This window comes from Erinaceus europaeus, chromosome 13 (genome assembly GCF_950295315.1).
Source record: "Erinaceus europaeus chromosome 13, mEriEur2.1, whole genome shotgun sequence".
NCBI lineage: Eukaryota > Metazoa > Chordata > Mammalia > Eulipotyphla > Erinaceidae > Erinaceus > Erinaceus europaeus.
This window is the reverse complement of record NC_080174.1, coordinates 94,417,716-94,438,461: the sequence shown is the minus strand read 5'-3', so window position 1 is coordinate 94,438,461 and position 20,746 is coordinate 94,417,716. Positions and strand designations below refer to the sequence as shown.

General features: G+C 40.4%; 1 protein-coding gene across 1 annotated transcript in view; it reads right to left on the bottom strand.

Annotated features, from left to right (window-relative positions):
- The window catches only part of LOC132542425 (zinc finger protein 709-like), a gene marked incomplete at its 3' end in the record, with an annotated part of 89,596 nt that extends 72,322 nt beyond the window's left edge, over positions 1 to 17,274 (bottom strand). Inside the window, exons 1-2 of the mRNA XM_060205034.1 lie at positions 17,007 to 17,274; positions 12,926 to 13,052 (exon numbers count right to left, since the gene is read on the bottom strand). Of these exons, the coding sequence (XP_060061017.1) occupies positions 12,926 to 13,052; positions 17,007 to 17,021 (142 nt within the window). The remainder of the gene's footprint in view (positions 1 to 12,925; positions 13,053 to 17,006) is intronic.
- Positions 17,275 to 20,746: the final 3,472 nt, after the last annotated feature.

Sequence of the window (20,746 nt, the reverse complement as noted above, 5' to 3'; positions counted from 1 at the left end):
TGACTTCACCATTTTCAGCCCATCTTGGATGGACCTTGAAAAAAATCATGTTGAGTGAAATAAGTCAGAAACAGAAGGATGAATATGGGATGATCTCACTCTCATGCCGAAGTTGAAAAACAAGATTAGAAAAGAAAACGCAAGTAGAACCTGAAATGGAATTGGAGTATTACACCAAAGTAAAAGACTCTGGGATGGGTGGGTGGGTGGGGAGAATACAAGTCCATGAAAAATGATGAATGAAATAGTGGGGGTTCTATTGTTAAGTGGGAATCTGGGGAATGTTATGCATGTATAAACTATTGTATCTACTGTTGAATGTAAAGCATTAATTCCCCAATAAAGAAATAAATTATTTAAAATAAAAAAATAAATAAAGTTATATGGGCAGATACCATGAAAAAAAAAAAAAGACTCTGGGGTGGGTGAGAACAAAAAAAAAAGAATCCATGAGACAGCTTCTGGAAATCACTAGGCAATATAGCAAGGGTTCAGGTTATATAATCACTTTACAAAATCCAGTGGCATTCTTTATACACACACTAAGTGAGAAGAGGAAGCTATCCAAAAATCACTCCCATACACTATCATAGCAAAATCAATCAGTTAACTAGGAATAAACCTGACCAAAGAAGTTAAAGACTAATATACAGAAAACTATAAGCTGCTATTCAAAGAAGTAGAAAATGATCCAAATAAATGGAAAGATATCCCATGCTCTTGGACTCAAAGAATTAATACCATCAAAATGAATATTCTCTGCAGAGTCATATACAGATTTAATGTGATACCCATCAAAGTTCCACAAAGCTTCTTGAAGGGAATAGAGCAAAAATTACAATCATTTATCTGGAACCGGAAAACACCTAGAATCACCAAAACAATCTTGAGGAAATGAAATACTTCCAGATCTCAAAATAAATTATAAGGCCATAATTATGAAAACACACTGGTAAAGGAATAAAAGACGTACAAAGACCAGTAAAAAAGAATTTAAATCCCCCCAAAAAAACCCCAAATCCTAATTTTTGATAAGGGGACTCAAAGTATTACATGGAGGAAGGAGGCTCTCTTCAATAAATGGTTCTAGTTCTTTTTCCAACTCTGACAGCATCTCCCCAGACAATCAATACCTTTAGCCTACCTGCCTGTTAGCTGACAGGCTCAGGTAAAAATTAACAATGTCATGGGCCCTTAGAATATACTTAAAATAGATTATTAGCGTTTTCAAAAATGAAACATATGTGTTCAACCTGGCCCTGGCACAGTGATTTATATAAGAGATATTCACACCAGAGGCATGCTGGTCTCAAGTTCAATCTTCAGCACCATAACTGAGAATGGAGCAGTGCACTGGTAAAAAAGCAAAAACAAAGAAACTATGTTATTCACACACTAAGCATGGAACTTAAACAAGTTAGAGAGACAGGAAACATGGTAGGTATGAAGTTAGGGCCTGCAGAGTCTGACTACTGTTGGACTTTCTATCTCCACTTGCAATAGTATCTGACTGCGCTAATGATGGACACATGACCCCTCTGTTGGCAGATAGAGCAGGAGACCTAGTTGATGAGCTCCTGTCTGATCTTTGGTAAAACATCTGTAAAGACAGGGCCTAGGAGATCCATGCACACCATGTCTACACAGATCTCCATGACAGATGCAGAAGAGGCCTGTGGTGGCTATGAGCCACCTGGACAAATAAGGGGCACTTCAGTGACTCCATTCCCAGGCCTTGGGATGTCTTGGGGAATGATAACAGAATCATCAGGTTATTAACATCCCAGCAACTTGAACTTGCCCAGGACATCCCTTCCATGATTTCTCTTGGACCTCCACATTGAAGAGGCTGGGGGGTGGAGCACAAGGCAGCCTAACCTAGAAGGGTCTAACTTCCTTGAGACACTGTTTCACTTTGCAGACACTTTATCATAGCAGACTTCCAGGAATGTGGTGACAAATGACCAGATTCAGACATGTGCAGCATCTGAAAGCCTCTGTCACTGTGGTTCCCACAGGACATGACAGAGACCCTATAAATTGGGATATGTCAGGAGAACATATTTTTCTAATTATGTCTTAAACTCTTTTATTTATTATTGGATAGAGACAGAAAAATTGAGAGGGGAAAAAGAGATAGAGAGGGAGAGAGACAGACTGACACTTGCAGCCCTGCTTCACCACTCATGAAGCTTTTACCCTGCAGGTGGGGACCAGGGGCTTGAACCTGGGTCCTTGTGCACTGCAATGGGAGCACTTAACCAGGTGTGCCACCACCTTGCCCCAGGAGACCATATTTTATGCCACATACTATATCTGTGTAGTGGTTGCCAGGTTACAGGTGTTGCAAGTTCTACTGGGGACTATGGCCAAGGAAGCTATTTCATTTCCTGAGAGTCCCCTACATACTAACTGCTTGCTGTCTTCACTATGTGTATATTTATATCAACATAGTCATCATGACAGCTCCCTGCTAGTTCTGGGTGCAGCCTATTCAATCCAATGATAGATAATGGACCTAAGACAGACTATGAAGCTGAGCAACTTCTGTTGTCCAAATCTTTCTGAAAGAAAGTGAATATAATGCAGACACCCAATGAAAGGAGAACCTTTGACTTGCAGTCATTAGCAAAAGGCAATCTCTGATACTTGACATAATCACATTACTTTTTCATATTATACCTTTTAGATAATTTTATGAGGTTCACAAATAGCTTGTCTCTTTGTAGTTTCTTTTTTACTTTCTTTCTCCTCCTATCTTACTCATAAATAAATAAAATCTAAAGAAAAGAGAAAAAGAAAAAGATTTCAGAGGTGTAATTTCACATGCACACACGTTTATAAATCACCACACTGTGCACCAGTTTTGTTGTCCTCCACCTGAAAATACCCATAGTCCTCACAGGAGGAGGACAAAGAAACAAAAACAGCTGCTTGGTGCAGTGGAAAGGTAATATAGGTGGCATTTACTCTGGTGGCAATTAAAGAAAAATAAAGAGAAGAGGGTGGGGTAGATAGCATAATGGTTATGCGAATAAACTTCCATACCTGAGGCTTCAAAGACCAGGTTCAGTCCCTCACAAGACCACAGCCAGAGCTGAGCACTTCTCTGGAAAAAAAAACAAGCATATGGTTTAAACCAATGCAATTTAATAAAAATATCTAAAAAAATTACAGTGACTGCAGTCATTGTTCTTACACTTAAATACTAACTCTCCTAATACTTCCTCATCTGTAGAATTTGTACTTATTTGCACTACCTGGCGCACTAGGCGAAGTAAGTACAGTGAAGACAACACCAGATGGTTCCTGTTGGATGTAGAATAGAGGTGACCAAATCAAATGCACTTACAAAAAAATGTAACCAAGCTTCCTCTTGAAGTTTGTGAGAACAATGTTGTTTGTGTGTTGCAGGATGGATACTGGTGGGTGTCTTGTCTCATACAAACCCTGTGAAGGTGAGAGTAGCCCTGAAATAATATAATACTGTAAATCACTGTCAAATTACTGGCAAACTAATATAGATGAGGCTCTGTTATGGAGCTGTTTAGGGAAAAACCCTGCAAGGACACTAGCAACTACTTCCTCACCCAGTAGGAAGCCTGCAGGAAGGCCAGCTATGTAGAAACTCCTGCATTGTGTCATGCTATCTTTTTCACATTAACAAGAGAGAGAGATACTCAGAGAAAGAGACCAGAACACTTCTCACCTGGCTTATGGTTGTTAGAGGCAGTAACTCTAAAATAGTTATAAGTATAGTTGCTTTTTTAAGTTTGAGTTTTAAGAATAGTTTAAATATAGTTGCTTTTTGCCTTCCTGCCCAGTGAGGTGGAAAATTCCTTGCCCTTTTCCCCTCGACAGAACCTAAGAGGCCATCAATTATTTTGACAGACCCTGCAGCAAGCAGGACTCCTCATGACCTCTGCAACAGAATACTGTTACCAGACAGTTAAAAATGGCCTGACAAATGATGGCCTGATAGATTGCAAACAGATGGTCGGTGGTCCCAACAAAGAACTAAAAAATGTGGTGACCCCCACTTTGGTTGTGACCTATTGGTCTGGTGTGATGTTTAGAACTAGCCCATGCTTTGCTCTGAATGGATCAGGCTTTTGCTAAGTTTGAAATGATTGGATATAGGCAGATAAGGTGATGTGTTCCCCCTCCCTGAGTGTAGTCTGAATTCCTATAAATTGTATGGTTTGAGCTTTGTTCAGGGTTGAGCTGGCAGACTGTTGTCTGTTGCCACTTGGCCCGGATTGCAATTCGTGAATAAACATCTTTTGCTTCCTTGCAGTGGATGGTGGTTTGATTTTGCTCGCTAACAATGGTGATGCTGGAGATGGAACCTGGGATTTTTGACCATCAGGCAGAAGAGTCTTTGTGCATAACCAAACCCATATCTCTTTTTACATCTGACTGCTACCGCAATAAGAAGCAGTTGAGGGAAGTCTGGCGGTAGCTCAGTGGGTTAAGTGCACGTGGCACAAAGTGCAAGGACCGGCATGAGGATTCCGGTTCAAGCCCCCGCTCCCCACCTGCAGGGGAGTCAATCACTTCACAGGCGGTGAAGCAGGTCGGCAGGTGTCTTTCTCTCCCCTTCTCTGTCTTCCCCTCCTCTCTCCATTTCTCTGTCCTATCCAGCAACAACGACATTAGCTACAACAACAATAAAAACAACAAGAGCAATAAAAAGGAAATAAAAAAAGAAGCAGTTGAGGGGAAGCAGAGGGTAGATAGCATAGTGGTTATACAAAGACTCTCATGCCTGAGGCTCCAAAGTCCCAGGTTCAATCCTCCCACCAGCATAAGCCTGAGCTAAACAGTGCTGTGGTTAAAAAAAAAAAAAAAAAAAGCAGTTGGGGGAGGGGGGTGCTGGCAGGCAGTGCAGCAGATTAAGAGCACATGACACAAAGCTCAAGAACCCACAGAAGGATCCCAGTTCAATTCCTCAGGGGATGAAGCAGGTCTGCAGGTGTCTTGTCTATCATTCTCTCCCCGTCTTCCCTCCCTCTCTCGATTTCTCTCTGTCCTATCCAACAACAACAGCTATGACAACAATAACAATGGTAACTACAACAAGGGAAACAAAAATAAAAAAATGGCCTTCAGGAGCAGTGGATCCATAGTGCAGGTAAGTGCAGAGGGTAGATAGCATAATGGTTATGCAAAGAGATTCTTAATGCCTGAGGCTCCAAAGTCCTAGGTTCAATCACCCCTACCACCATCAGCCAGAGGTGATCAGTGTTCTGATGAAAAAGAAATTAAGGGAGTCAGGCGGTAGTGCAGCGGGTTAAGTGCACGTGGCACAAAGTGCAAGGACTGGCTAAGGATCCCGGTTCAAGCCCCTGGCTCCCCACCTACAGGGGAGTCGCTTCACAGGCAGTGAAGCAGGTGTGTAGGTGTCTATCTTTCTCTCCCTCTCTCTGTCTTCCCCTGCTCTCTCTATTTCTCTCTGTCCTATCCAACAACGACGACAACAACAATAATAACTACAACAATAAAAAAAAAACTAGGGCAACAAAAGGGAATAAATAAATATTAAAAAAAAGAAAAAGAAATTAAATAAATAAAAGACATGCAGATGTGCACACCAGGAGACAAAGGCTGAAGTTAATCCCCTTGGAATTCCACTAAATCTACAGTGAAAGTTAGAAGACCAGACAATTCAATACCCCCCTCTGTCTTGGGAGGATATATGCCTGAATCGTGTATTTATTTGCCTCTTTTCTCTCTCTGATTTGTCTCAGTAAGTGCTTGCCTCCCTGAAACATGACTGATTCTCTGGTGACTCCTCATGTAGAAATCAGCTTATAACCACACCAGCAGAACTTTATGGTGGGACCTCTGTCGTCTTCCTCTTATTTCCCCGCTACAACCTGAACGCAGGACTCTGCAGCTTCAGCCAGGCAGAGAAAAGTTTTGAAACATGAATGGTGCTTCCCACTCCTTGACCAAGGAGCACACTGAATCCGGGACCCTTGCAATGGACCAGGAGGCTGAGGTCCAGGGGGCTTTATTAAAAGTCATGGGCCACTCAGAACATACCTAAAATAGACTTCCTAGCTTCTTCCCACATGAAAACCCCTAATTTAATCTGCTCTATTTCTACTTTTGGATCCTGTTTATTAAACAACTTGTCCTTTTTTAAAAAATATTTATTCCCTTTGTTGCCCTTGTTGTTCTATTGTTGTAGTTATTATTGTTGTCGTCGTTGTTGAATAGGACAGAGAGAAATGGAGAGAGGAGAGGAAGACAGAGAGGAGGAGAGAAAGATAGACACCTGCAGACCTGCTTCACCGCCTGTGAAGCGACTCCCCTGCAGGTGGGGAGCAGGGGCTCGAACCAGGATCGTTAGGTCCTTGTGCTTTGCGCCACCTGCGCTTAACCCGCTGCGCTACAGCCCGACTCCCCTTGTCCTGCTTTTTATCTTCGCAACTTTCAGTCACCAAGTTGCTATGCAGATGCTACTATGACAACAACCTCACTTCCCTGGGCAGAGGACCTCACCAATGTGTCCCAAAGTCTCACCTCCCCAGAGGGAAGGTGCCCCACTAGGGAAAGACAGAAACAGGCTGGGGGTGTGGATCCACCTACCAGCATGTCCAGTGGAGAAACAAATACAGGATCCAGACCTTCTGCACTCCAGAAAGATCTTTGGTTCATACTCTCAGGGGGGTTAAAGAATAGGGAAGATCCCAATGGAGAACTCTGGTGGTGGGAACTGTGTTTGCACACTACAGTGCACAGAGACCTGGGATCAAGCTGTGGGTTCCACATGCAGGGGGAAAGTTTCAGGAGTGGGGAAGTAGGGCTGCAGGTGCCTTTCTCCCTCTCTGCTTCCCCCTTCCCTCTTGATCTCTGGCTGTCCAATAATGAAAATAACATTTTTTTTGAAGGAACGTAGAAATAACCACTGTGGTTTTTGCTCCACACCGCCCCCTAGAGCTTCTCTGTAAGAATTGTAATTACAGGCACTGAGCACATACAGGGTCAGCTTGTCAATCAGGCATGTCATTTCCACCTCGAGCAGAGATGCAGACTGTTTTCCTCTATATTGATTAAAAACCGTAAAATACTTTGTAACTCTAGAAAAACTCTACAGAAACCCCCCCCCCGAGTGTATGTCTGCATACTAATACTGTATGAAAACATCTTTGCTTCAAACTCCTGTGTTTCACTCTTCAGTTCTTTGCTGATTGTCCCAAGAACCAAAGAAACGGCGGCTCTTCGATTGTTCGTCCTCATGACAGGGCCAGGGCTGGCTGGAAGCTGGCTGCACACAGAGCAAGGCAGACATTTCACTCAGTGACCTAACTCCAGACCTGGCTACATTCCTTTTTAATTTTTTAAAAATATTTATTCATTTTTTGTTGGCCTTTTTATTGTTGACGTTACTATTTTTGTTGTTATTGATGCCATCAATGTTGGATGGGACAGAGAGAAATGGAGAGGGGAAGATGAACAGGAGGAAAGAAACCCCACCTGCAGGTGGGGATGCAGAGGCTTAGGGTCTTTTAGGGTTCAAGAAGACAATGGGGGAGTCGGGCTGTAGTGCAGCGGGTTAAGCGCCAGTGGCGCAAAGCACAAGGACCAGCATAAGGATCCCGGTTCGAAACCCGGCTCCCCACCTGCAGGGGAGTTGCTTCACAGGCAGTGAAGCAGGTCTGCAGGTGTCTTTCTCTCCTCCTCTCTCCATTTCTCTGTCCTATCCAACAACGACAACAATAATAACTACAACAATAAAACAAGGGCAACAAAAGGGAATATTTTTTTAAAAAAGACAATGGATAGTTATTGTTATCATCACATTGGTAATTGGGTTAACTTTGAAAAGTACCTTTGTTAGAGTTTGCTGTTTAATACCCAGTATCCCGTATATAGCTCTGCTACTGGTTGCTTCTGTTGTACCTGGTGTAGGCTTTTGAGAAAGTCTGCATATCAAGACTCAGACTATGTATTCAAAAGTCTCAGCCTGTGTTTTAAAAAGTTCGAGAGACATACAATCAATTTTTCCCCTCATATTAGTGATTTATTTCACTATACTTTAATAGGAATGTACATAAACACCAGTCCCACCACCAAAAGACTGTGTCCCATTCCACCCACCCACCCTCGCAACCCCTCCCCTGCTGCCCCGGGAAGCCAAATGTCCACCCTCCAACTCACCACAGAGTTTTTATGGTGGTGTCCTACTCTATTTAGTCAGATCCTGCTTTTACTTTCCCTTTCTGACCTTTTTTTTTTTTTAAATGAATTTTAGTTTTGAGAGACACACATAGAAACACCAGAGCACTGCTCCGCTCTGGCTTATGGTGGTGCCGGGGATTGAACCTGGGACTTAGGAGCCTCAGGCATGAGAGTCTGTTTGCATAACTATTATGCTGTCACCCCACCCCCTTTCTGATCTTTCTCAACTTCTGTTGATGAGTGGGATCATCCCATACTCATCTTTATCTTTCTGATTTAGCTCAAATAACATAATTCCTTCTAGTTCTGTCCAAGATGGGTCACAGAAGGTGGGTTTATTGTTCTTAATCTCTGCATAGTATTCCATTGTGTGTGTATACCACAGCTTTCCCAGCCACAGGTCCTTGGGCTTTGTGCCACCTACACTACAGCCTGACTCCCAACGTTCTTTTTCTTTTCTTATTCTTCGTTTTTTTCTTTGTGGTCTAGTTTAGATGATGCAAAACCTTACCTTGTATTAAAATTTTTTTTTTTCAATGGGGACTTGGTGGTAGGGTTTAGTGCAGTGCACATGGTACCATGCAAAAGGAACCAAATTCAAGCCCCTGCTCCCCAAGTGCAAAAGGGAAAACTTCACGAGTGATGAACCAAGGTAAAGGTTTTTGTCTCTTTTTCCGCATTATATTTTTATTTGTTTTTATTATTTATTTTCCGTTTTCCATTTTTATTATAGGTTTTATTGTTATTGTTACTGAAGACTACTGCAACAACTGAGTGTTTTACTACACTGCATTCATAGGGTTTCTCTCCACTGTGAATTCTTTCATGTCTCTGAAGACCACCAGACTGCCAGAATGTTTTACTACATTGTTTATATTAATAGGGTTTCTCTTCCCTGTGAATTCTTTCATGTCTCCGAAGATGACTGGAATGCCCGAATGTTTTACTACATTGTTTACATTCATAGGGTTTCTCTCCACTGTGAATTCTTTCATGTGCCCAAAGACTACTGGAAAAACTGTATGTTTTACTACATTGTTTACATTCATAGGGTTTCTCTTCACTATGAATTCTTTCATGTGCCCGAAGACTAATGGATTGCCTGAATGTTTTACTACACAATTTACATTCATACGGTTTCTCTCCACTGTGAATTCTTTCATGTGCCCGAAGACTACTGGAAGAACTGAATGTTTTACTACATTGTTTACATTCGTAGGGCTTCTCTCCACTGTGAATTCTTTCATGTGCCCGAAGAGTACTGGAATCACTAAATGTTTTACTACATTGTTTACATTCATAGGGTTTCTCTCCACTGTGAATTCTTTCATGTCTCTGAAGATGACTGGAACAACTGAATGTTTTACTACACTGTTTACATTCATAGGGTTTCTCTCCACTGTGAATTCTTTCATGTGCCCGAAGACTACTGGAATCACTGAATGATTTACTACATTGTTTACATTCATAGGGTTTCTCTCCACTGTGAATTCTTTCATGTCTCTGAAGATGACTGGAACAACTGAATGTTTTACTACATTGTTTACACTCATAGGGTTTCTCTCCACTGTCAGTTTTTTCACGTTTCCAAAGATGACTGGATCTCTTGAATGTTCCATTACATTGTTTATATTCATAGGGTTTCTCTCCACTGTGAATTCTTATGTGTTTTTGAAGATGAATAGGATAAGTGAATAATTTGCTGTATACTTCACATTCTTGAGATATTCCAGCATTCTGACTGTCTTTGCCCTCAGAGATGTTTACTGTTGTATTACTGTAAAGTAATTAACAATTAATTGATGACATTTCAATGAATAACACTGTAATTGATTATCAAAATGCAGGACATTATTTTACTTAATAAGCCACAAAATCAGACATTAGAAATAGATTTGACTAAAACATATACTGAGGGAGTCGAGTGGTAGCGAAGTGGGTTAAGCACAGGTGGCGCAAACTGTAAGGATCCTGGTTTGAGCCCCTGGCTCCCCACCTGAAGGGGAGTTGCTTCACAGGCAGTAAAACAGGTCTGCAGGTGTCTATATTTCTCCCCTCCTCTGTCCCTCCCTCTTTTTTCATTTCTCTGTCCTATCCAACAATGACAACACCAATAACAACAACAATAACTAAAACAACAATAAAAAACAAGGACAACAAAAGGGATAATAATAAGTATTTTAAAAAACATATACTGAAAAAAAATCACAGATATTGAAAAATAATAAAAAGATCTCAAGTTAAAAGTAAGGTAAAAAAAATGGTAAAAAGGGCTGGGCAGTGGTGTACCTGCCTTAGTGCACATGCTACAACAAGCAAAGAAGAGGGTCCAAGCGCCCATCCCCACCTGCAGGCAGAAAGCTTTGCAAGTGGTGAAGTAGGAATGCAGGAGTCTTTGTCTCTCCCCTTTCTACCTCCCCACTCCTAATGATTTCTGGTGTCTCTATCCAATACATAACTAAATAAATAAAAATAAAGGGAGTCGGGCTGTAACGCAGCGGGTTAAGCGCAGGTGGCGCAAAGCACAAGGATTGGCATAAGGATCCCGGTTTGAACCCTGGCTCCCCACCTGCAGGGGAGTTGCTTCACAAGCGGTGAAGCAGGTCTGCAGGTGTCTCTCTTTCTCTCTCCCTCTGTCTTTCCCCTCCTCTCTCCATTTCTCTCTGTCCTATCCAACAGCGACGACAACAACAATAACTACAACAACAACAACAAAAAAAAAGGGCAACAAAAGGGAATAAATAAATAAAATAAAATATAAAAAATAAATAAATAAAAATTAAAACTCATAATACCTATATACTTTCATATAAAGATATTATGCCAAATATAATATCATTACAGGTATTTTGCATGCATTAATTGAACTTCTATTTGTTAGTAACAACTTTTGGCTTTGTGTTGAAATGTTTTTCACTGAAAATATTGATCTTTTCTAGAAGGGCAACCTCTAAGTATCATAAAAATATAGATAATTGCAAGGATCCCCGTTCGAGCCCCTGGCACTCCACCCGTGGGGGGTTACTTCACAGGTGGTGAACTAGGTCTGCAGGTATCTATCTTTCTCTCCCCCTCTGTCTTCCCCACCTCTCTCCATTTCTGTCTGTCCTAACTAACAATGACTACATCAATAACAATAATAACTACAACAACAATGAAAAACAAGGACATCAAACGAGAAATTAAAAATATTAAAAAACTACATATATTGATAGTCATACATTGAAGATATTCTTATTGATTCCAAGTGTACTATTTTATAAATACTTAGCAACTTTGCTCCCTTTTAAAAATTTCCATTTACTTTTTACATGTCAGAAAGATTTTCCTATAAAGTGGAGAAAAGACAGATAATGTAGAACACCATTATGGTCCTCAGTGACTCAGATGGGAACTTCAGTCATGTATATCACATACATCACATTGGAGTCACTTGTCCAACTGTTCTATAACCTAGTCATGAAGTATTTTTGATTTGCTTATTTAAAAAATTGATCTATTTGTGGCAGTGACTATAAATTTCATTTTCTGAATGAACTGTAATAAAAGGGGTCATGTGCAATTGCTAAGTCAGGAGAGAGCACACCATTAAGAACCCATAAGTCTCCTTGTACAGGGAAACCATGCAGGCACCTGATCTCAGTAAATTACAGAGACAACACTTTTGAAAACACAGTAGCTTCTTAGGTGGCACATCACGCTTTATTGTAAATGTGACTCTCACCTTTGTTTACTGCCATGCAAGTTATGCTGCCCTTTGGTGGAATGTTCTTGTATCTTTTCTAAAATTACAAAATATAAAAAGTATTAGAAATTATACAAATAGATTGAATTCTTTTTTAAATTTATTTCAAGATTTCTTAATTAATGAACAAGAGGAAGAAGATTTTGACCCTTGGTGTTTACATGTGCTACAGTGATGATATGGTTCTTTTCCTCCCTCTTTCTTGTTAATAGATAAATAAGTGTTTAATAAGGGGAGGACAAAATAAATGCTTTGGTGGTAGTGTACTGCTTTGCCGCGTGTGACCCAGATTTGAGCCTAGCCTCTCACCACACTGGAGGAAGCTTTCTGTGCTGTGGTCCCTGTCTCTTTATCTTTCTCTCTACTTGAAAAAGTCATCTAAGGGAGGAACGGGAGGTGGCAGGCGCCGTACAAAGCTTAAGGATCCCAGTTTGAGCTCCCAGTTCCACATCTGGGGGTGGGAGGTGTCACTTCACAAGTGAAGCAGGTCTGCAGGTGTCCTTACCCTCTCCCTCCCTCTCCCTCTCATCCCCCCCCTTTTGCCTCCAGGGTTATTGCTGGGGCTTGGTGCCTGCACTAGGAATCCACTGCTGCTGTAGGCAATTTTTCCCATTTTGTTGCCTTTGTTGTTACCCTTGTTGTTGTTATTATTGTAGTCATTGCAGTTGTTGTTGCTGGATAGAACAGAGAAATTGAGAGTGGAAGGGAGATAGAGAGGGGGAGAGAAAGATAGACACCTGAAGACCTGCTTCACTGCCCGTGAAGCCACCCCCGTGAAGGTGGGGAGCCGGGGGCTCAAACCCGGATCCTTACACTTGTCCTCACACTTTGTGCAGTGTGCATGCCGCCCAACCCCCCCCCATAGATTGAATTCTTGATCCCTCATGAGTCACAATAAAACCTTGCTCACTGAACAGTATAACCATTTCTACACTGGTGAACAAAAAGTGATTTCTCTTCTAGTTGAAAAATTAAGGCGATTAGAGTTACCTATTGAAAGAAAGTTCCTCAAATTTTCACACATCACATCTCTGTAGAGTTTCTTCTCTGAAGGATTCAATAGTGCCCACTCTGCTTGAGTGAATATCACAGTTACATCTTCATAGGTCACTGAGCCCTAAAATATGTGCAATGTGATCATGTGAGAAAATGTGAGTGACAGCAGATTAGTCATTCAGTTTCTAGTTTAGGAAGCCTGTGAATGATTCTCTCATCTACAAACATGTCTTTGGTGACTTGAAAACCAAATACCTCTTAATCATGCTCTAGAAGGTGGTACATTCATTAGAACATTGGACTCTCTTTCACGAGGCGCTGAGAACAGAGAGATAACCCTATTCTCACTATTCCCCATCTATAGTTTTGTAATTAGTAAATGATATTGCCTTAGTGGCTGTGTGGGAGTACAACTCATAGGGTGCTCATGCTGCCATATAAAAGGACCTAGATTCAATATCCTAGTTCTCACATGCATGAAGGTGAGGCACTCTTCACAAGTGCTGAGCAGTTGTGGATATTGTCTTCCTTATTTATAATGTAAAGCTTATATAGGTAAAGAGAATTTGATAGGGAGACTGAAGTAGAGGGTAACTAGAATTGAACCTATAGCCCCTGGGGACTTAGAGCTCAAAGTCTGGTGTGTTTTCATAGTACCTGCAGTTCTTCTCATTAAAAGAAAATAAACATTAATTTCATTCATCATACATGAATAATAATTTCAAGTGATACACATAGAGATAGAGATATCTCTACTTCAATAACCTTATTAAATTCTCTTCACTGAAATAAAACACAAAAATATAAATAAGAAAAAAAATGGCCACTGGGTATAATAAATTTTTTAAATATTTTACTTATTTATGAGAAAGATAGGAGAGAGAAAGAACCAGACATAACTCTGGCACATGTGCTGTCAGGGATTGAACTCGGGATCTCATGCTTAAGACTCCAAAGCTTTATCACTGCGCCACCTCCAGGACCACAGGTGTAACAAATTTATAATGAAGCCACAGTGATTAAAAAAAAAAAAAAAAAGATGGAATAAAAAAACATGATGACTATAAGTTTGTTAGAAATAAAACATCTCTAGCCACACATGGCTCTTTATAAAATTAACATTATTATGGAAGCATGGAAATTATACTTTTAGAGTGATCATACCACATTAAGGCTCTCTGTAGTGTCACTATCCAAAAAAAGGTAAAAATCGCAAGAATGTTAAACAAATAAATAAGAATTATCAGGTGCAGGGCACTGTTGCACCTACTTAAGTGTACATATCACCATGACACAGGACCTAGGATTGAGAACTGCTTCCCACCTGAGAGGGGGACACTTCATGAGTAGTGATACAAGCCTGGAAATGTCTCTCTCTACCCTTGTTCCACTCTCCATTTCTGTATGTCCTGTCAAATAAAATAGAAAGAAAAAGTACATTTCTTGAGCAAAAGTTCTGACACTGAGCTCAAGAAATAACCCTGGTGGCAGAGAAAAGGACTGTTATCCAGTAATCTACATCCCTCTCAATTTCCCTCTATAATAGGAAGTAAAATATAATTGTTTAAAAAAACATTATGTTATTGTATTTATTTATTTTCCCTTTTGTTGCCCTTGTTGTTTTTATTGTTGCTGTTGTTATCAATCTTTTCATTGTTGGATAGTACAGACAGAAATGGAGGTTTGAGGCTTGCTTCCCTCCTGTGTGAGGGACACTTCATAAGCAGTGAACAGGCCTGCATGTGGCTCTTTCTTGACCACTGTTCCCATAAGAGGGCAAAAGAAAACTGTTTTGTACCACATGCACTGTTGGTATGCATGAGACCCCTTCTGTTTCATTTGGTTTAAATCCCACCTGCTTAACACTATTCTATTTACATAACCACTTCATTCTATTTACATAACCGCTGTTAACAAGCACCTCCCTCCAGGGCATTGGTTCAATCCCCACTGTTTCATGATATGTTTTTGCTCCACCCCCTCTCCTTGTCACACCCTGATCCCTTCTTTATCACACCCTGATTTTCACCAGTCACTTTTCTCTCCACCCTCTCTATGTCACATCCTGTTTCCACCCTACTTGGCAAGTATATATAAAGACAGCATTGTGAGTTTTAGGGAACTTGAGTTTAGCTTAGCTCGTCTTAGATTGTGCTGCGTCCTGCATGAATAAAGAGATACTGCCTACAGCTCAACCATGAGTCCCTGGTCGTCTGTTACCCGCCCGTGAAGCCAGCCCGGCGAAAACAACATAACCCGTCGAAAATGACAATGCACTTAACCCGCAGTGCTACTGCCTGACTCCCATACATTTGAAACAAAATTTTTTCAACAAATAATCTTCAAAACTATAAATTGCTGTGAAATAAAGACATAAGGCACAAAAATGTTGATTACTGGTGGATTATTATCTAAACTAAATGACCATTTTAAAAGTGGCATATACATGCTATGCAGTCTCCATCAAAATCCCTAAGAACATGTTTAAAGCAAGAAAATGATGCTGAAAGTAAATAGGTGAAGTCTCTATAAAAAATGATGTTGGATGGAGTCGGGCTGTAGCACAGCGGGTTAAGTGCAGGTGGCGCAAAGCACAAGCACCTGCATAAGGTTCAGGCCCTGGCTCCCCACCAACAGGGGAGTCACTTCACAAGCGGTGAAGCAGGTCTGTAGGTGTCTTTCTCTCCCCCTCTCTGTCTTCCCCTCCTCTCTCCATTTCTCTCTGTCCTATCCAACAACAACGACAGCAATGATAACTACAACAATAAAACAACAAGGGCAACAAAAGGGAATAAATAAATTTTAAAAAATGATGTTGCAGAAAATGAGTCAGTCACCGCATGCATATAAAAACCAAACAACACCATCACAACACCATGGGTCAACTCAAAATACATAAGCACTTGGATGTTAGACTAGTCTCCAAAAAAATCTACAGAAGTCATACTCAGTACAGTACATAATATTTGAATGGGAAATGTTTTCAGAGACCTGAGCTCAACATCAAAGATAAATAAAAGGAGAAGTGAACCACTGAGACTACAACAAACTGAAAATATTTGGTATAATGACAAGACCTATCACCAAGACAAAGATATGCAGTAATAAAAATAAGAAATCATATTTACATGATATACCTCAAAGGGCTAATCAGCAACATATGTTCTCACACAACTCAGTAGAGTAACATAAATAACCGCAGTAAGATGTTTAGTTACAGGGCAATTAAAAATCGCTAATGGGAATCAGGCAGTAGTGCAGTGTTTAAGTGCAGGTGGCGCAAAGGGCAAAGACCGGCAGGAGGATACCAATTCGAGCCCACTTGCAGGGGAGTGAAGCAGGCGGTGAAGCAGGTCTGCAGGTGTCTGTCTTTCTCTCCCAGTCTCTGCATTTTTCTCTGTCCTATCCAACAATGGCAAATTCAATAACAACAGCAAGAATCAAAAACCTGGGCAATAAACAGGAAAATAAATAAATAATTAAAAAATTAGGGTGGGGAGAACACAAGTCCATGAAGGATGATAAATGACATAGTGGGGGTTGTTTTGTAAAATGGGAAACTGGGGAATGTTATGCATGTACAAACTATTGTATTTACTGTTGAATGTAAAACATGAATTCCCCAATAAAGAAATAAATTTTAAAAAAAAGAAAAAAAATTAAACAACTAAATAACTACAAAAAAAAAGAAAACCAAGGGCAACAAAAGGGAATATTTTTAAAACAATGGAAATAAAAGGGAAAATAAATATTTTTTAAAAATCAAAAGAGACTTTAAATAATAAGAGGAAAAAAACAGTAAAGTGAAAAGAGAAATGCAAGAGAGGGGAAGATAACAAAGTTTCTGCCTGAGGTTTTCAGCTACTAGGTTCTATTCGCTGACCATAAGCCAGGGATATAAGCCAGGCATGAAAGCCAAGGATGAGCAGTGCCCTGGCAGAAAGAAAGAGAAAGAGACAGAGATACAGAAATATGATGTGCAAAACAGAAACAGTAAATTAAACATATATAAATTAAAGGACAAAATATTCAAGAGGAAAAAGAAACAGAATCTTATGTGGGGCAAGTCACTTACCCAAGAAACTGCCATCTCTTCTTCATTCCCTAAATGTCTTTCAGGCCAGAAAATGGAAGGTCAATCACAGCAATAGCTTGAGACTGTTTAAATCTAGCAGCACAGCCTCTTCACTGGACAGTATGGCCCTAGATGGAAGATACTGTAGTGAATACAAGGTACAATACCCTAGCTGTGCAATGGAAACAAAAGAGGTTATGGAAACATTTAATGAGTTATCCTGCCTGTTAGGAACATTACCAAGCCCAAGTATTTGACTGACATCTCTATCCAATGCTTTAACCTCCACAGATGGTACCCATGGTGTCCGAGCAGGTGTTACAACAAGCTCTGGGGGGCGGGTATATTCCTCCCCCACAGACCTCCCCTCCCCAGAAACAGATACATATTGAACAATGGGGACCAGGGCAATACTCCCCCTCTCTGGTTCACTGATGGTTCCACTACCACCCAAAATGACGTGGTAAGATGGAAAGCTGCAGCACTGCGACCATCCGATAACATGACCATTATTAATCAAGGCATGTCCCACTCCATACAGCATGCAGAAGCTATAGCAGCTCTTTTAGCTGCCAGAAAGTCTTTAAAGGAGAGAAAGGATTTACATTTGTTCTCTGACTCATGGTGTGTAGTGAACGAGATAGCCTTATGGTCAGGAAAATGGGAACATACAGATGGGAAAATCAATGGAAAGGCGATTTGGAGTAAGGAAGCATGGAAGGAGCTACACCAGATTGGGAGACAGATCACAATTCAGGTATACCATGTAGATGCTCATAAGAAAGATGAATCTTTACAGACTAAATATAATAATGAGGTTGATAAATTAGCAGATTTTACAAGAAAAATAGACAGGGGATGGAGAGTGACAGAAAACACAGGAACAAAATTAAAGTTAAAAAGAGACTCCCAGATTAGACCCATCACACTAGAGGAATGTTAGAAGTGCATGAGTTTTTAGGGCATCCCGGAATCATGGAACACACAAGTGGTTTAAAGAAAGGAATGCTAAAGTCACCTTGGTACATGGTAAAGGGAGCTGGCAGGTCCTGTAAGATTTGTCCAAATGAACAAATAGATTTTCTCATAGATACCCAGGACAGACTGCAATAAAATTACATTTTACAGGTGGCGCAAAGCACAAGGACCGGCATAAAGATCCCGGTTCGAACCCCGGCTCCCCACCTGTAGGGGAGTCACTTCACAGGCGGTGAAGCAGGTCTGCAGGTGTCTATCTTTCTCTCCTCCTCTCTGTCTTCCCCTCCTCTCTCCATTTCTCTCTGTCTTATCCAACAACGACAACAACAATAATAACTACAACAATAAAACAACAAGGGCAACAAAAGGGAATAAATAAAATAAAATAAAAATTTAAAAACATTACATTTTAACCATACCCTACAAATAGATTTTATAGGACCCCTAAATCAGTACATAGACAGATATGCTTGTACAATAGTGGATGTATGAACAGGTCTAGGATTATCAAGAAGTGGCAATAGCCCCTCCCAAAAACTGGTTATTTTTACTTTATGCAATTGGATATCAGTATATGGTATTCCAATTGTCATACAGTTAGCTCCTTGATCTCAAGGAACCCACTTTACTGGAAACATGATCCAACAATGGGCACAGAACTTAGGTATCATATGGGAATTCCATATGGCTTACAACCCAATAGCAGCAGGTTATGTAGAGAGATGGGCTTATTAAAGCTAAATTAACGAACAGTGGCAAACGCTAGAAGAAGAACAGTGAATATAAAAATCTTGAGGGAGTTTGTCAGTGGAGACACCACCTCCAGTCTGCTCCACCAACAAAGGGACAGCTGAAGGGAGGAAAGAACTCCCCAGAGACTCACCAAGTGCAACTCTGAGTCTCCATTGCTACTACCCTCAGAATCTGGAGCAGCAACAGGGAGGGACACCAGGGGACAGAGATCTAACCGGGAAACTCAGGAGAAGACCTATACCTCGGTGGCATAGCTGAGGGGCTGTGAAAGTCTCCTTGCATAACCACTAGATTATCTCTGCCACACCCTGCTTTATTTCTTGGTCAGGAGTCAGTGATTAAGCTAAGAAGCCTATTGATAGTTTAAAAGCCCTCAGACTCCCATAGCTTACAGGGGAAAAAAAAAAGGCTTTTACACCACTGAACTGCAACTCAGGGATTGAAAAAACTGTTAACTTATATAAAATGGTTAAAACAACAAGAAAAAATATTGGAGACTCGAACCAGGACAAGAGTCCAGCTAAAAGTCCTCCAGAGGGTGAAGCACAAAACAATGAGTTCAACATCCAAACATTAGCTAAGGATAAATAACAGGAGTGAGTAAAGAATTTGAAAAAACTGTAATCAGAAATGCAGGAACAACAAATGAGAATATGGAAGAAAATTCTAATAATCTGATGGTTATTAGAGAGCTGAAAGCTGAAATCTCTGAGCTAAGAAGGCAACTAGCTGAACAAGCTAAAACAGTATCAGAGCAGGGCAACAAAATAGATGAACTCCAGAAAGCAGTAGAGGGCAGAGAGAATAGAATCAATGAGACTGAAGACAGAATTAGCAAGATTGAGGATGAATGAGAGACAACTAAAAAAGAAGTAAAAGATCTCAAAAAGAGATTAAGAGATGCTGAAAACAACAACAGAGTCCTATGGGATGACTTCAAAAGAAACAATATACGCATTATTGGCTTACCAGAGGAAGAAAGAGAAGGGGAGGAAGAAAGCGTTCTCCAGGCCATAATAGCTGAAAATTTCTCTAGTCTAGACAACACCAAAGACATAAAGATTCAAGAAACCCAGAGGGTCCCAAACAGAATTAACCTAGACCTAAAGACCAAGACATGTCATACTTAGATTGGAAAGGAATAAGGATAAAGAAAGGATCCTCAAGGCTGCAAGAGAAAAACAAAGAGTCACCTACAAAGGAAAACCCATAAGATTAGCAGCAGACTTCTCCATACAAACACTACAGGCCAGAAGAGAATGGCAATGATATCTATCGAGTACTCAATGAGAAAGGCTTTCAGCCAAGAATACTATATCCTGCTAGATTGTCATTCAGACTAGATGGAAGCATCAAAACCTTCTCAGACAAGCAACAGTTGAAGGAAGCAACCATCACCAAGCCTGCCCTGAAAGAAGTTCTGAAAGGTCTCCTATAAACAACCAGACCACCACAAATAGGACATATATCAAAACACTCTAAAACTCTACAAGAATGGCGTTAAAATATCTTCAATCTTTGATATCAATAAATGTCAATGGCCTGAATTCACCTATTAAAAGACACAGAGTAGGAAGATGGATCAGAAAACACAACCCAACAATATGTTGTCTACAGGAAAATCACCTAACGCAACAAGACAAACACAGACTTAAAGTGAAAGGATGGAAAACTATCATTCAAGCCAATGGCCCACAAAAAAGGGCAGGAACAGCTATTCTCATATCTGACATGATAGACTTTAAAATAGATAAGATTAAAAAAGATAGGAATGGACACTACTTAATGCTCAGAGGATCAGTCAATCAAGAGGACTTAACAATTATTAATATCTATGCACTCAATGAGAAGCCATCTAAATACATCAAACTTCTACTGAAAGAGCTACAGCAATATATTAACAGTAACACAATCATAGTAGGGGACTTCAACACCCCACTATCTCAACTTGACAGATCATCCAGGAAGAAAATCAGTAAAGACATAAGGGAGCTAAATGAACAGATAGA